The 17,481-nt window shown below is 46.6% G+C and overlaps 1 protein-coding gene across 1 annotated transcript in view; it reads left to right on the top strand.

Annotated features, from left to right (window-relative positions):
* nab (NGFI-A-binding protein homolog) overlaps positions 1-17,481 on the top strand; it is a 661,188-nt gene that overhangs the window by 494,428 nt on the left and 149,279 nt on the right. The window contains exon 9 of the mRNA XM_089547593.1: positions 12,855-12,920. Within this exon, the coding sequence (XP_089403719.1) occupies positions 12,855-12,920 (66 nt within the window). The remainder of the gene's footprint in view (positions 1-12,854; positions 12,921-17,481) is intronic.

Below are 17,481 nucleotides of genomic sequence, written 5' to 3'. Positions count from 1 at the left end.
GCGTAAATATTGACTTCAGACAGCAAATGTGAAAGCAAAGTTGGAGAGCACCTTCAGAAACCCCCATTCCATTCGTTTGCGATAGAGAAAGCCTCAATGTATCTTTTTTCCGAGCTCCAAAGAAAATCCGCGAAAAAAAAAAAATCACGTGACGAGCGCATTCGCGCGCCACGATTGGGCTACTCTCAATCCTGGCTCGAGTGAACAAAATCATCTGCTGCTATGGCGCGACGACCCCACTGCTCCGGCAGGCCGATTTGTCGACGGTGGTTGCGACGCAACTTGCGCCGTCACGCTTGCAGACTGGCTCTCGCGGGCGTCGCAACCACCGTCGACATATCGGCCTGCCGGAGCAGTGGGGTCGTCGCGCCATAGCAGCAGATGATTTCTGGGGAGCAGTTGTCGACAGACTGCTGGGATGCCAACAGTCCCACCTGTAGTACATAAACGCCTTCATCCCTTGAAAGTGATGTGGGCTGCAACCTCGGGGATATCCGTGACGCACCCACCGCATTGTGCGTGCGACATCAGTTGAGGGTGGCAACACTTGTGTCTCGCTTTTGGGCTGTTCTTAGCTTACGTTTTCAGCGGAAGTGTCTCATGTGGCGTTATGAAGCGGTATTCTAGCGGCGACTTATAGGCTACCTGCCAGTTAGTCCTGAATTATTCCTCAGTTCATAAAACATTCAAGTCAGGTCTCTTTCCAGATATAGTAGCTTAAAAAAAAACACGTGTTTGGTTACTGTATACAGAACTGGGATTTCCTTGAGCCCTCGATATTATGTGCGCTCCTTGTTTCCTCGCGTGCCTGTGCGTCATAGTGTTCTCTCTTTTACATTGTCTCAAATACGTTCGTAATGCTCAACATATTTAACCGATATTGCTTTCTTGTCGCATTCTGAGGACTGACCAAATCTGTTTTAGTGTATCGGTCGCCTGCCATACTTGCACGCATTGAACAGTTGCACTTCATAACAGGAGGCACCCACGGCAATCTTTACTTTGAGATTCTATACTCACTAGGTTTATGCATCTCATATGTGTGCTTATAATAAGTAAACGTGAAACCTGATCCTTCCTGTTCCAACAACCATTATTACTCTACAATCGCCACCCTGTGATGTCGTTTAAAATCTCGTCACAGGTGGCAACCACTCTGCCAGTCTCCAGCACCCGGCAGAGTGGCCAATGCTGGAAAGCGCGCCACTGCACTCTGCGCCGCGCGCGAGTCGTCGGCCAGAGTCGGCAGAGGAGAGCGGACAGCGAGTCCGCGCCACGCCCCCTGGGGTCGAGTGCAGCCGCTGCCAATTTGAACGGCTGGCCGCACTCCGAGTGTTGCGCTCCGCAGGCCGCCGGGCGTGCTGTGCCCGATTTCTCAGCCCTCTTCTTCTTCTTCTTCGAGGCTGTTGGCGTGCGCTTCGTAAGCTCGCGCGTGCACACCAGAATCTGGTGGCGTTAAGGCGGCAATTACACCTCGGTCTTGTTTGGGGCCGCATCTCGCACTTAGCGCAATCCCAGCGGCGGTGCAGAGGAGCTTTTTAATTGCCACAATTAGTTTGATGGCGAAGAAGAGCGTCGGGGCTAATGTGGCGTCCCTGCAGGCTAAGAAAACAGCGGCGCAGGCAGACACAGCGCGCCTTCTTGCCCTTCGCGAGCAGCCGCGCCCTCTGCGTACGTGCTTCGCCGGACAGGGAGGTCATCGCGGGCCGACCCTTCTTCTTGTGCCCCCCCCCCCTCTCCCTATAGGGAAGCGCCCTTTCCCGCAAATCCGCATGTTTTCCCTTTTCCCGCACTAAACCATGCAGAACCTGTCGGGGCTGCTCAAGATGGAGGTGGAAGAGTGGTAATTCATACGGGCCACGCATCACTTCTTGCGCATCATCTCGAACGTGTACGGAAACGGCGCGCAAGCAATGTGAAAAAGACCTGCAGAGAGTACGGATTTCCATAGGCAGTCGATTACTCACGAAACGGCCACAATTACAACGAACGTTCGCTTATTACGAAGCACGGTGCTGCTACGGCCAAAATACGTACTGGAGCAATGTAACTGTGTCTCAGATACAATGAACAACGCTGGCCTCACCAAGCCACTGTAAAATCGTCGCCGTGGTCGGAAAACCTCCCGGCACCTGTGAACTCACCCTAGAAGAAACATGGCACCCCCCAAAAAAAATAAATAAATAAAAGCCTGTAAAAATAAAAAAAAAAAACCGCAGGGGACACTTAAGTTCCGTCTAAGTGTATGACGCGATAGCATAACCGGTTGGTGCCGATGCAGAATATGTCACCCTCCACTTGACGATCCGTGGGGGGTCCTCATGCAACTCCTTGCGCAATGGTGCAGCGGTTAAGCGATGCGCCACGGCGGCCCTGCGATGGAAGGCGCTGCCACTTGTGGGCGACTCAAGTTGCTCTTGAACCTCTAACGGCCAGCCATTATTTTACTGCCACGATGCGCAGTTTGCTCACAGTCCAGTGGGTAGGTAAAAGAGAAAAGGTAGTCTTTTTTTTTTTACAAATCTTTCAACGTTAAGGAGTACTTTTCTGAATGTCCAGGAATAAGGTTGCCGGGCTGGCGAAGGACAGGGTTAATTGGGGACACATGGGATATGCCTTTGCCCCGCAGTGAATATAGTCAGGCTGATGATGATCTCCTCGAGATTACCGTGTTTAAATTCAAAAAGCACTGAATTTCGGCCCTCCGCCGCCTTGGAATCCTGAAATTGTATGTTCAAGCCTTTGCCCTGCTTTGAAGTCGCCAATCCCCCACGGGTTCCTTACTGCCGTGTATTGCATTCACATTAATGCCGTTAGCAACGCACCCAAGAGGCTCGGCGAAACTCTATGCACCTACTGATGGATAGTGCTGCATTCTGCCAAGCTATGCTCAATTATTTCCTCAGATTTACCTTGCACTGCACATCAGTCATCAGACTGGTTGGCCATATTTCGTTTTGTACGTGCTCATCCCTTGTGTCGGCTGCCTTTCGCTAATTGAGAGTTATCAAAGTTGATCAGTAAGCGGAAGGCAGCTGGCACAAGTAATTTCAATATGGACAGAATCGAGCATGTTCTAAAGAACGGAGGTAGGCTAAAAGCGCTGAAGAGGAACTGGACATAGGCATACTCCAGATGTAGTCCTTAGGAGACAAAGAGGGCAATGTCATTTCCGGTATTGATGAGATAGTTAAAGTAGCCAAGGAGTACTATACAAATCTGTAAAGTAGCCAATGCAGTAATCGGGACGTTAATGACAGAAGCAATAGCACACAGCACTGGGACATACCGACATAAACGTAAAAGGAAGTAAACAAAGCTTTAGGAGCAATGAAATGGGGCAAGGCAGCTGGTGAGGATCAGGTAACAGCAAATATCCTCAAGGACGGAGGGAAGATTGTGCTAGAAAAACTAGCCGCCCTGTATACGCAATGCCTTGTGACCTCAGGAGTACCAGAAGCTTGGAAGAACGCTATGATCATCTTAATCTATGAGAAAGAAGACGTCAGGGACTTGAAATATTACAGACAGATCAGCTTACTGTCCGTTTTCTGTAAGGTATTTGCTGAGGTAGTTGCTAATAGAGCCAGGAGAACATTAGGCTTTAATCAACCAATCTGGCAGGCTTTCGTAAAGGGTACTCAGAAAATATTCAAACTATCATACAAGTGACGGAGAAATGTGGAGAATATAACCAACACCTATATACAGCCTTCATAGATTATGAGAAAGCAGTTGGCTCAGTTGAAACCTCAGCAGCATTCATGAAGGTATTGCGGAATCAGGGTTTAGAAGAGTGTTATGTAAAAATACTGGAACATATCTATAGCGGATGCAGAGCTACCATAGTTCTCCATAAAGTCAGCAATAAAATTCCAATAAGGAAGGGCGTCAGACAAGGAGACACGATCTCGCCAATGCTAATGACCGCCTGTTTACACGAGGTATTCCAAGGCATGAAATAGGAACCGTTGGGGGTAAGAGTTAATGGAGAATTCCTAAGTAATCTGCGATTTGCTGATGGCATTGGCATACTAAGTCATCCAGGAGATGAAGTGCAAAACATGATTAATGATTTAGACAGGTAGAGCAGTACTGTGTGTCTAAAAATGAATGTACGGAAAACCAAAGTAATGTTCAACAGAATCGGAAGGGAGCAGCAGTGCGTAATAGGTAGCGAGGTGCTGGGAATAGTAAGAGAATGCTTCTACTTAGGGAAGTTAGTCAGTGACTGCAGATCGACATCATGAGAGGGAAGTAACTACACGAATGTAAAAATACTGGAACATATCTATAGCGGGTGCAGAGCTACCATAGTCCTCCATAAAGTCAGCAATAAAATTCCAATAAGGAAGGGCGTCAGACAAGGACTGGAATGACCTTCCATCCGAAGTGGCGACCATCATCAATCCTGTTCCATTCAAAACCTCCATTGAAGACCATGATTATTCATATTAACTCTTTTGTTTGCCCACCCCTCATATAATGTCCCCTGTGGACCCTTGAGGAAACAACAAATAAATAAATAAAGAAATAAGAATGGCTGGTGCGTATTTGGCACCTTCTTGCAGGTCATAAATGGCAGTTTACGAATATCCCTCAACAGCTCTATCTTACCGGTACTCACCTGTGGGGTAGAAACGTGGAGGCTAACAAAGAATGTTCAGCTTTAAGTTAAGGAAAATGCAGTTAGCTGTAGAAAGAACACTGATAGGTGCAACATTAAATGGCAGATAGAGGGCAGAATTGGTCAGGAATCAAACATGGATTAAATTAACGTAGTCGAAATCAAGACAAAGAAGTGGGCTTGGGCAGGGCATGTTATGCGAAGGCAAGGTAACCGCTGGTCCTTAAGGGTAACGGAGTGGGTTTTAAGGGAAGGCAAGTGTAGCAGAGTGGGAAAATAGTTAGATGGGCGGATGAGATTGAGAAGTATGCGGGGATATGGTGGCTGTGGCTGGCACGGAACAGGGTTAATTGTAGAGATATGGGAGAAAACGTTGCCCTGCAGTGGGCGTGGTCAGGCTCATGATGATGATGGTTGTAAGGCGCCCAGAGCTCGCTTCGAAGTGCTGGGCATTGCCTTATGAATCACCGTGAGCCAACGGTATGATGGCGCAGTCATGCAGCACGCCGTTCTCCTTTCCTGAGTGAGGGCGGCAACCACAGCGAGCGCGCATGCGTGCAGGCTGGTGAAAATGGCGGAGGCTGATTCGTGGCTTCTTGGCTGTCGCTTGTCCACATTCGATGCACGCGCATTGCCGGCTCATGTCACGTCCTAGAGGCGGCCACCCCGCCTACCCGGCATCGGATACGAGGCGCTGGCCGAAGCAGCAAAAGCAGCGGCAAAAACAAACTTCCGGGGCCCAATCACTGTAATCGCTGCGCAATTATCCTCGTCTCTTAATTTATGTCTGGCACGGACCTCACCGTATTCGGCTCGCGGCCAGGTGTCCAGCGCGGTATGAAGGAACGGAATGAAGGCACAAAAAGGCGTCGTGGAGGAGGAATAAATACGGCTCAACCCCGCCAACGTAGCGCTCTTCGATACATGCTGATCAGGTGGTGCATGTGCGCGAGTTAAAATTGATTAGAGCACCGTAAACTGCAGGTGGTACGGCGCCTTAACGACGGCTCTTCGTTTTTCGTCGTTATTGCGCTGCAGTGATGCGCTAACTAGCTTAACTGCTAGTTTTACCATGAACTGCCTGCTGTGGGTTCGCTCATAACTGAACATTTTGCTGCTTCTGTCCTTGTTTAGTATGATGTGCGCTCAGCGTAAAATCACAAAACTCCTTGCGTTCGGCGTTTTCCCGGCGCACGAGTCACGCCAATACTGGCGCGGCGAGGCGCGCACCCACGACGACCACGCAAACGCCCATTTTGAGCTATTTGTTCGGTACATTTTCACGCTTCCTTACGCATGTGTAATAATAATAATAATAATAATAATAATAATAATAATAATAATATCTTTTATTGCACATAGTAAATACATAATAAAGAAACGGGCCTGTCAAAGCCTCTAGTGGCTTGAGGGACTAGGCCCGGCAAAGTCGGCAGGCGGACGTGCAATACAAACATGAAATATGAGCATAATATTAACACAACATATCAAAACAATAACACGAAATGAGTAGTGATCAAGGTGTAACTGTTCAGGTAAGTGACATCAACAAGAGATAAAGTAAACTGCAAGAGCCTATGTTAACACAATAGTAATTTAACACTTCGTGCCTGATCATGAAAATTTAGACAAATAAGAACCGTGTTACAATGACTGAACCATGATTTTTAACGCTTTTTTTGATGTTGCGGAAAGCACCTCCTCTGGCAAATCATTAAAAATTTGGGGAACATAAACACAGCGCCTGGCTTCTCCATACCTTGTTGAGGAGCGCGGTATCTTAAAACGAATGGTACTACGTAGGCTTCGGGAAGCTACACGATGCACTTTGAAAATGCTGTCCCAGAAATGACGTACTACTACAGTCTGTAGAAAGAGAGTTCGAAAGCATGGAAGACCAAGGGCTGTGAAAATGTTATCGGATACAGAAAAGGGGGCGTTATATGCTATATTTGTCAGTATGTTTCTTAATAAAGTGTCAACTCTGTTTTGCCATCTGGCTGAGCAAAAAGCAAAAATTGTAATTCCATATCGGAGAATGCTGTACACCAGAGCATGCGCAATATTTTTTTTTATGTGAAAAGGAACAATTGATTTTATATGGAAAAACAACCAGGCTGCGCTCCTTAGCCTATCGCAGACGTGTGATAGCTGGCTGTGCCAAGACATATCACTGTCGAAGAAGACTCCCAAGTATTTTACCGAATTCACATAGGTGAGCGGCACGCACCGACAGGGAAAGCAGTTGTGAATATGTAGAAAAACCGGCGCATCTATAGGTGGTAGTTTTAATGGGGATCTGAAGCAAACGAGTTTTGTTTTTACCGGGTTAACTTCCAAACAGTTATTAGTGAACCAAGTTATTGTTTTGTGTATGTTATTCTGGAGATTAGTAATGGCCGTGTTGTAAGAAAAGTGTTTGGAAAGCAGAACAGTGTCGTCGGCGTATTGAAATATTAGACCTTTGGAAATTACTTCGGATAAGTCATTAACAAACAGATTGAACAGAAGGGGTGATAATATGGAACCCTGCGGAACACCGGACTTCAATGGAAGTTTACTACTTACATTTGTCATCCCGTCTAACACAACAACTTGTGATCGACCGGAAAGATAATTCTTGAGCACATCGTAAAACGGACCTCTGAAACCCATGGAGTGCAGCTTTTCTAATAAAATGCCGTGATGAACTGTTTCAAAAGCTTTTGAAATGTCTAAAAATAAAGCAACACTGAACAAATTTTGATCGAAAGCTGAGAAAAGTTGATCTGAGAACTCTTCCAGAAGGGCTATAATAATAATAATAATAATAATAATAATAATAATAATAATAATAATAATAATAATAATAATAATAATAATAATAATAATAATAATAATAATAATAATCTTTATCAAGCACGCACGAAAATCCATAGAGCAAAACGGGCCCATCTATAAACCCATGCTTGTGTGGCTTGGCCCGGCATCATCAGCTAAGCGAAGCAGTGTACAGTCAGGGACAAAAGTCTCCAGACCACGTGTTCCTCTAACGAAGCCTGTAGCTCTTCTATTAGTCGTCGGCTGGAGACCACACTTGTGGAGGTAAAAGGTAAATTTTTGTTCTTTCATCTGCACAAGTGCGGTCTCCAGCCGCTGTCTAATAGTAGAGCTATAAGCTTCGTTTGAGGAACACGTGGTCCGGAGACTTTTGTCCCCGACTGTACATGCACACATTTAAAACCAACAAAGAAAGGGAAACAGATAAGAGTGATAAACGTAGATCATGTTTCCAAGGCATCGAAACAAAAGCATAGAGTAATCGTAATTAAACTGCGACAAACGGAAAGTTCAGTGAATACATATGTATTACAATATGTGCAATAGACTCTTCAAGTTAGACCGAGAGTCAACAAAAATATATTCGTCTGACAAGTTATTCAATATCATGGGGACATACAGGCAGCGCCTTGATGCTCCGTATCGAGTGGATACGCGCGGTACTACAAAGTTCATTTCTTTGAACAGCGGTCGCGGGGAGACGTGCGGATGCTTAAATTCTTCCATCCAGAAATGACGCAGGACAACCGCAGAAATGAATAAAGATTAAAAGGACGGGAAACCGAAATTATGAAAAATGTCTTCATTTGATGGTGTCACGCGATTTGCCACACTTTTCAATGTCCTTTTTAAGAGGTTATCAAATCTGTCCTGCCAACGTTGGGAGCAGAAAGCGAAAACCGTTATACCGTATCTTAAGATGCTGTATGCAAGGGAATGTACTATCGTTTTTTTACCGTAAAACGGCGCCAAGCTTCCAATGTTAAAGACTAAACATGTAACAGATATCTTAGTTTGGAGCATACGTGTGCCCCATGATTATGCCACGACAAGTCACTATCGAAATGAATGCCCAGATACTTAATTGAGTTTGTATTTTCGACAGGGGTACACCTAAAGGATATGCAGTCTTGGGTATGAAGATACTCTGAAATCATCGTGGTTTAAGTTTTCAGGGACTTTTCAAGTATATAATTTTTGTCTTCTTTTGATTGACGGTAACGTTGTTTTAAAAAAAAAAAAACAGACCAGAGCTTCATGCACCGATTGCTGCAGGTATTCTACTGCCTTTTTGTAATAAACATGCTTTGTTAGCAGGACGATGTCATCTGCATAGTCATGCACTTTACCTTTTGGAATTACTGAAATGGAATCGTTCGCAAATATGTTGAAGAGAAGTGGCGATGCAATTGACCCTTGAGGGACACTGGCACGAAGGAATAATTTGCTGCTATAATATTTGGTACCGATAACAACCATTTGTGACCTGTCGGTGAGATAACTTTGAATTAGAATATACAAGGGGCCCCTAAAAGCAGTAAGACATAACTTTCGAAGCAATATGTCATGTCAAACTGTACCAAAGGCTTTAGATACGTCGAGAAGCAAAGCACAGCTAAAGAGATTGTGTTCAGAAGCATGATACAAATCCTCAAATTCTTCCAGGAGCGAAATTGTACCCAGCCCTTGCACAAAACGAAATTGTCGCTCAGACAAAATTGAGAACTTTTGAATGAAAGAAGTCATAATCTCGAGCAAAAATTTTTCTATAACCTGAGATAATATGGGCAAAATGGATACCGGTCGGTAATTTTGAATAATAGATTTCTTTCCTTGCTTGTGAAGTGGTCTCACTAACTCAGGTTTTAGATTTTTTGGCATAGTTCCAGCATCTAGGAGGCCCCTACTGCTTGTGGTAAGTTGGTATGTAGGAGAAGACAGTTCGTTGGAATAGAGAGGAGAGGAGGCACGTGCATTAGGTAGAGCTGGACAGAGGAGACTTGTGTGCAACATGTGATCTTCGTTAACATTTATCTCTTACTCTTTCTAATAAAGCTCTCAGAATGCCTCCTGAAAACAGGCGGGATATAGTACTGGAGAGATCGCGCTTTCCTGCTTTCCTGGTATGCTTTCCTGGTTTTGATTGAACGAAGAGATTGCTCATGTCACCTTAGCGGAGGGCTCTGGACTGACTTGGCATGTAGCTGTCGTCATGCAGCAGTATGCATTCCGCCTTCTTGATAAAGCGTTTTGGAGATCGTTGATAAAGCGTCTTGGAGATCGTCAGCCGTAGGCATCCCTTCGGCCGCCGTGGCGGGTAGCTATGTTTGCTTGGAAACCGAGCAGTGAGGACACGGCGCATGCGAAGGGGCGCCAGTGGCAGGTGTGGCGAGGCAGGGATTCCGACGACTGCGCCACCTGCGTCAATGAAGTGGCCCCTGGATGGCGCGGTGAATCGCGCTATGATATCGTAACCGTCGTGATGGCGTCACGCGCGCATGCACGATGCCGTGGTTGTCAGCCGCTCTGAGCCTCCATTCATCACCGCGGCGTTGGTTGACGCGCGTTTTCTTGCCGACTGCACTTGTACTGTAAACAACGAGGAGCGTGTACAGAAAGCGGACAGCCGCACAATTGGCCGTATGCGTACCGCTCCTTTCTTCGGCATCTTTTTTTCTCTCCTCGGCGGGAATCCGGGGGAAAAAAACTACAACGGCGGGGAAGAGAAAAAAAGACCTTGGGTGGCTTGGGGACCCGAGTTTGAGTGACTGGGAAAGGAGCGAAGAAAAACGGCTGTTTGTCTGCCCTGATCGATTCCGTACGGCCTGTCGAAGCCCCCTCCTCCGGACCTTTTGTCCGCGGCCTCTCAGAAACGCAGAAGGGCGTCCCGGCGGCTAGAAGGAGACAGCGCGTACGACGGCGACACGTAACGGCTCCGGCAGGGGGCGCTGACTGTTCGCCTCACTTCTGCCGTGCAGTCGTCACTTCTTGGGCTCTTCTGCGCCACTGTCCCAGGAGTGGCAGGAAGACTCATCGCAGGGGTCTATGAATGGAAAGAATGAGCAGTTCTTCATATAATATGGACATTAATCCTTATAGCTACCCGAGCAACTGCCATACGTGAACACGGGATCTGATTCATGGTATGTGAGGTAGCGCAAAATGGGTCAAGGGACAGAGGGTACCAGCGAATTAGGGTATACTAGCGCTCCTACGCGCAATTCGCAATTGGCCCAAGTGCGCCAATCGACCACCTTTCGTTTTCTTTAATAATTTGGTGTGTTCATCAATGGGAGCCTAATGAGGTAATTATTTTTAAAGATAACTAATTAGAACCCAGAAGAAAAAGCAACCACATGACGCTAGTGGGATCCGAACCCACGACCTCTGAACTTTGCGTCCAGTGCTCCGCCTGTTGAGCAACGGCGACGACAGTCGTTGCAACCTTTAAGCGATATCGTAACTGCGGCGCAGGCATAGAAAGCTTGTAATAAACACCGTGTCATGTGTCTTCGTCGATTCCGTGCAAACACACTCAACTCAGTGAATCCACTTATATGATATACCACTCTAAATAAATAGCAATATTGCGCATAACAAAGTATAACCACAATGAAGAATGCAAAATCAACATAAACAACCCAAAACAATGGCCGCACAGTATTAGCGCATCTGGTTCACATTTGGCCTAAGTGCGCAGATCGACCGTCATCCTTTTTCTATTATTTTGATGCATGCGGGTACATGCCGCCCCACGTCTTGGTAGCAAAGGGGACATTTCTTAGAACATCAACACATTCTTAGCTAACTCCGAAAGAGGTACGCAAGAAAGCTGAGGCGTAAAGAAGAGGAACGATATCAGCAGAACAGCAACACGCGCAATGACATCTCGAGAAGTCACCAAACACAAAAAGTAGAGGCACTTTGTCGCATCAGGCAAAACATAGGGCAAGACACGGGGGAAAAATTGATAACAGGATGATACACGTCCATGGCAAATCTAACGATAATTAATATTTGAACTCGGAGCGGGTTTTACATAGAATAATGCACTTAGGAAGCCTATTCCAGTGCAGAAGCCTGTAGAATAAATCAATTGTTCAAGGCAAGAATGTGAAGGCGGATTTCAGGAGCTCTAAAATCATGATCACATCGCTTGGAGGTGACGTGGGGAGGGCAAATGTACATGCCCTTGTTTACTCCGGATAAAGGAGAGTGTATTTTAAAAAAACAGTTCGAGTTTTGCGGCTGACCGACGTTCCGCAAATGTTTTCCTGCCAAGATTTCTTTTAACTAATGTAACATTGCTGCGAAAGTGGTAATATCTAGAAATAATCCTGGAAGCGCGGTTTTGAATATTTTCAAGCTCTTCTCGCACGCACTCTCGAACTATGCCCCTGGTACATACAGGGTCAGTCACACTTAGAGGGAACACGGCTCCGCGTGGCCACCTACCTGCGGAGTGCCTTTGCATCTAACCCGTTCATGAATCAATGCAGAGTGACGCACGAGAAGAGGGACGTGATGTTTCGTGTCATCTGCTCCTTTGCCCGGGTTTGCCACCGGCTTGGTCGCAATAGTGCTTCGCGTGGGCGCTGCCACGCGGAGCCGTGTTCCCTCTAAGTGAGATTGATCCTGTACATCGCCTCTGGGGCGTTCTAAATACTATACATTCTCCACTGACGCAGCACGGTCATGGCACGCTGCCAAGTTCGCCGAGCCGGCACCGGCGCGCAGCATCTTGGTGCGTTGCCAGGGTTCGGACGGCGCGAAACCGAGGGCCGAGTTCAGTCGGGCTGAAAGCGTCCTGCATTCACCTGTGTCCGTATTCTGTAAGCTGTCCATCTGCCGTTGTCCATTTCGCGTCCATGCGGTCTTTTGTCAGTGGTCACTCAGAGTATCTGTGTGGAGTGACCCGGCCAACGGGCGACCGGTTCTCACCGTTGGCTGCATGTCGCAAGCAATGGCAGATACTCTGAGTGACCACTGACAAAAGACCGCATGGACGCGAAATGGACAACGGCAGACGAACAGCTTACAGAACAGGGCCTCCCAAGTTTACTCCCCAATCTCTTCTTTAGCGAGCGCCGCAAGGCCTTAAACAAAGAAAACGCGCCTGCGAACGTTGAGTCGAGATTAGGAGCACCGACACTTGAAAATCTTGAATAAATTTCAGCATCTCGCTTTCTACGGCCAAGACCAGAATGAAACTTTACTGACATGATCCTGAGTCCTTTGGGAATCGGAGTTTCTTGCTCTATGCACGTTTTGTGACCACCGCTTTAGTCGTTGATTGCAATTAAAAAAGGTTTTCCTGTTCGCTCTTCAGTATTTCTACGGGCAGTCTTAGCTGCTCGGCACAAGCGGAGTTCCGTGCACCATGTTTTTCCGCATTGGCTCGTCGCAGGCAAACCTGGCTGAGTGGACGCCCCGATCGACACCGTCCAGCCAGGAGCCCCTGAGTGCACCTCCGGTAAGCAACTATGCGCACACAACTATCCCGGCTCGCTATACGGGGCACGGATTAGTTTGACGAGGTCACAAACGTGTAATCAGCTTTTCGGTAATTTGTAGTGTAGAGAACCATTTTGCGGTCTAGTAATATAGGTACCAAGTAATTTACTTTGAGGCTGCAACTTCGCCCCGGGTGTAATTAATTCTTGAATTTACATTTAACGAAATCGGACTCGTTCGGTTGGCAGTGGATGGCTGGTCCCAAGAAAGGTGGACATTCTTAAGGACACTCTGAATATCGGTTGCCCGCGCCGAACAATAAATTAAAGAACATCGAAAGGTTTGTCATGGCTGTGATGCTGTGCTGATTTTCATACTGAAAGCTGAAATAAGTAATTGAGAAATAATTGCATTGTTATCAGCCTGTCGCTAATGCTTCATTTGCAGGAAAAAAACAACTTCCGGAGGGTGGCAAAGACTAAAGACATGCTTGCCTGAGGAGGTCTTTGCCCCCTTAACAGTGTGGTAGCCTGAAGCAATACAGAATAAAAAGATTAAGCCATAGGTTACAAAAATTGTGAACTGAAACATAGGAACAATGCGCGCCGACATTCTGCTTGTCATTTTATTGAGGATCAATGCGGCTGTGTATATTCTGCTCATGTGCTTTCAGTTATTCTTTATTTCCGCAAATTCGAGCGTACCTGGTTTCTTAAGGCTTCAATGGCAGAGTGAGGAAAAATCTAAAAATATTTCTGTTGCACCACATTTTCAGTGGAAGACAAAAATAACCAAAAGTTCAGCTTAAGTGCTTCCGGGTACATACTGGAGTGTAAACAACCACCATAATCGCTTCACATATCATGACCACGATTTAAACTCATAGTTTTTCAGCGCAACGGCACACGGCCAAAGAAAAAAAGAAGGTAGAGAAGCAAGACGAGCACAGCTGAAAAACTATGAGTTTCAATGAAGTATACCAACTAGCTCAAGAACTAATTTCATGTATAAAACTAGAAGAACTAAGAAAGAAATATTTTACAACATTTTGCAGGGAAAGCATCCCATTACACCCCACGTTACTTTTAAGTGATCGAGCACTGGTTGACATCTCATGTATTTTTAAGGCGGAAGCCTTTAATGCCTCATCGTTGTAAGCAGGAGTTGTCGACAGAAAATGTCACGCTTTTCAATTGGTCGAAATGCTCGTGACGTCACAGTGCGCGAATTTCAAATGGGGCCAATTGTACTTTGGCTAGTAACCACGCAACCAATCAAAGGGATCGTATAGTGATGCTCCAACTAAGTTGGACTGAGTTTAGTTAATTGCTTAATTAATCAATTAGCCTAATTAAGATAGAGGAGAATGAAGAGGTCAGAAGAAAGAGGAAAAGAAAAGAAAGACGAGCGCCGCAGCGACAACAGCGTCCGCGGAAGACGCTGCTGAAAAAAACACATAAGTCGCGTTCGCTCCACCATCACGCACTTACCCACTCAGTTCGACGTTGCTCGTTTCATATACTTTGTGTCGAACATCCTAGACAGTTCCAACAATTGGCAGGTGAATGACAGAACACGATTTATAGAAATGCAATAATATAAATATGAAATAGCCTAATTAACCTTTCTATATAGACCGCATAAATCAATAAAACCGAGAACGAAATTGGTCGAGTTGGGGAATCGAACCAGGGTCTCCGGAGTGCGATACGAGCACGCTAGCCACTCCGTAATGCCAGCTGAATGGTTTGGAATGAACAAAGGCGCGTCTTGCTAATACGGCGTCTTCGTTCACTCCCATCTTCCCCCTTTCCCTTACGGCGAGGTGCAGGTGTCTACCCAGATATGCGAGAGAGATACATTTCCTTTCCTCAAAAAATAAATTTACCGTCCAGCAAGGCGTACAGCCGAATTGGCGATGGCGTTCTGTGGACTCCCTGGCAGCGTTGCAAGACGCTGTCGCGTTCCACTCTTACAGGCGAAGCTTAACATGTTAACCACACATCAGTAACACACGCAGACAGCCAATGGACGCGTCATTCGCTGGCAGCACTTGAATCATCATTCACAACCACATTCGTGACAGAATGCTGTACTAAGGCTTTCGCCTTGCACCACTTTAGTCGCCAAAGTGACTCCTAATTTTTAGGTTTCTCAAGGAAGCCAGCATTTTAAACAAACTCTAGGTATAAAAAGCTTCACCTTTAACAAAAACTCTAACCTTGCGTTTGGCGCATCATAGCCTCAGTTGCTTTTGCGCCATTAAAATCAATATAACTAACTAACTAACTCAACTGAAGTACATGACCATGAGTATAACTATGATCACCGCAGAACATAAACCTCTCCCATGTCTCACCCTCTCCTGTGCGAGCGGCGGCCATTTTATCCCAGCAAATGTTCTTATCCAGTCCGCACACCTCACTTTCTGCCGCCTCCTGCTATGCCTGTCTTCTCTTAGAATTTAGTCCGTCACCCCTAACCACCGTCGGCTATCTTACTTTCGCATCACATGCCAAGCGCAGGTCTCGATTTCGATTAGGTTGTTATTAACTGGAATTTGTTGCCTGAAACACTCTGACCACTTTCTATCATAGCTCTCTGCTTTGTCCAGATTTATGAATTGTCATTTAATCGTCCGGTATTTGCGGTCCTGTTTGCCGTAATTTTTCAGCAGTAATTTTTCACAGAATTCTTGGACTGCACTTGGTCAGGCATGATGGTACCTGTTGCTCAAAAAATACTGATTAGGTCGTGAAATTCTCGCCGAACGAGTCGAAATGACTTTCTGCGTTTACGCTGTCGAACTATCGGGGTATTTTTCACCTGCATGTTGCATAACAGCATGTGTTATCTTATTACGACCACCTGTATGCTGGAAATTTGGTTTTTGAGGAAAGGAAATGGCGCAGTACCTGTTTCACATCTCGCTGGACACCTGAACTGCGCAGTAGGGGAAGCTATAACTGAGTGAGAAAAAGATGAAAGGAAGAAAGGTGCCGTAGTGGAGGGCTCCGGCATAACCACCTGGGGCTCTCTTTTTAAGGCGTAAGCCTCACTTGCCCCACTGAACGAAAACCAGGCTGTGTGTGTGTGTGTGCGCGCGTGTGTGTGTGTGCGTGCGTGCGTGCGTGTGTGCGTGCGTGCGTGCGTGCGTGCGTGTGTGTGTGCGCGTGTGTGCGTGATCACACGATGGTACCCATAAAAGATGGCGTCCGCATACAACCTTGCAGGTGGCGGTTTAGTTGTTGATTGTACCCGCCGTGGTGGCTCAGTGGTTACAGCGCTCGGCTACTGAGCCGGTGTTCCCGGGTTCGAGCTCGGCTAGGGCAGCGTCGTTTCGATTGAGGCGAAACGCAAAAGCGCCCATGTGTTATGCGATGTCAGTGCACGTTCAATATCCCCAGGTGGTCGAAACCAGAGACCACTACGGCACCTCCTTTTTATTGCGAAAGCAACACTGCTAGCGGTTTGTGCCTTTAGCGTGACGCGGCGGTAGTTACCATTGACCTTTAGCTTGACCTCTGTTGTGACGCCACACCAGCTGCGAAAAACCAGGGCCCCAGCTCGCGCCGTCAGTGTGGAGCGGCGGTAGCTACCAACAGCGGTGAGCCTCGCGCTCCTCACAATAGTCACTTCTTTACGGACCATCAAAGCGTCTTCATTGGATTGAACAAAAGAGAAACAGAGTAAAAACACTACGTTGTTTCAAGTGTCAAGTACTTGTATAGCGTAAGTAATAATACCATGCAGAACGAATGGCTAACTTTGATAACATAACCCTTACTAAGAGCACCACCAAGGCACACCACCAGCCAGCCTAGGCGCAGCCAGGGGAAATTGCTTTCGCAATTACCGGGCTTAACCAAGCTAAGCCTCAGCCAATTTTTTCTTTTTTCACTCCCACCTACTGCCCGCCCTTCACGGTGCGGTTGGAGTCTACACCGAGGTGTAAGACAATAGACACTTTTAGTTGGGTGTACGCAGTTACCTTGCGTACGCGGTAAATGGCGCAAACACGGCACATTTAGTTTGACGAGCCGCAGCGTCCCTCAGGTGCACGAGACTATGGCCCCATCTAGTGATAAGGTGTCGAAGCACGTCAACGCTGGGCTGAAATTTCTTTCGCCCGTAATTATTGATAACAAGGGTGGGTGGATCGCGAGCGTTTTTTTGTTCCAAGAAGAACTATGCAAATAGAGGAAAATGTAAAAACTGAATAAAAGGTAGAGAACTGCTTCGCCAGGCTTTCCGGTGGTCGGTTACGCTGTGGAAAGCCGCTAGAGGCGCTGCTGCTCTCTTTCATACTGCGGCACGGCGGAATGGCCGGTGGACATCGCGGGGCACGCATAGGAAATCGTCTTTGCCGAACACTTCAGCCTGTTCGAATTGCATTCTGACTGTGTACTTGATGTTCTGGGCCGCATTCAGAGAAAGCAGAAGAATGAGCTTGAAGGCCACGATTACTGTGAGCAAACTGCAGGTAAAGGTTGCAGCATTTTGTATCACAACCCGCTTATATATTTTTTAAAAAAAGCTTAAACCATGCTAAAAGAATCGAAAGTGCAAAGCAACTTTAA

The sequence above is a fragment of the Amblyomma mixtum genome, chromosome 6 (assembly GCF_055824585.1).
Source record: "Amblyomma mixtum isolate Tamu chromosome 6, ASM5582458v1, whole genome shotgun sequence".
NCBI lineage: Eukaryota > Metazoa > Arthropoda > Arachnida > Ixodida > Ixodidae > Amblyomma > Amblyomma mixtum.
Note: the sequence above shows the minus strand (reverse complement) of the source record. Positions and strands in the feature narration are given on the sequence as shown.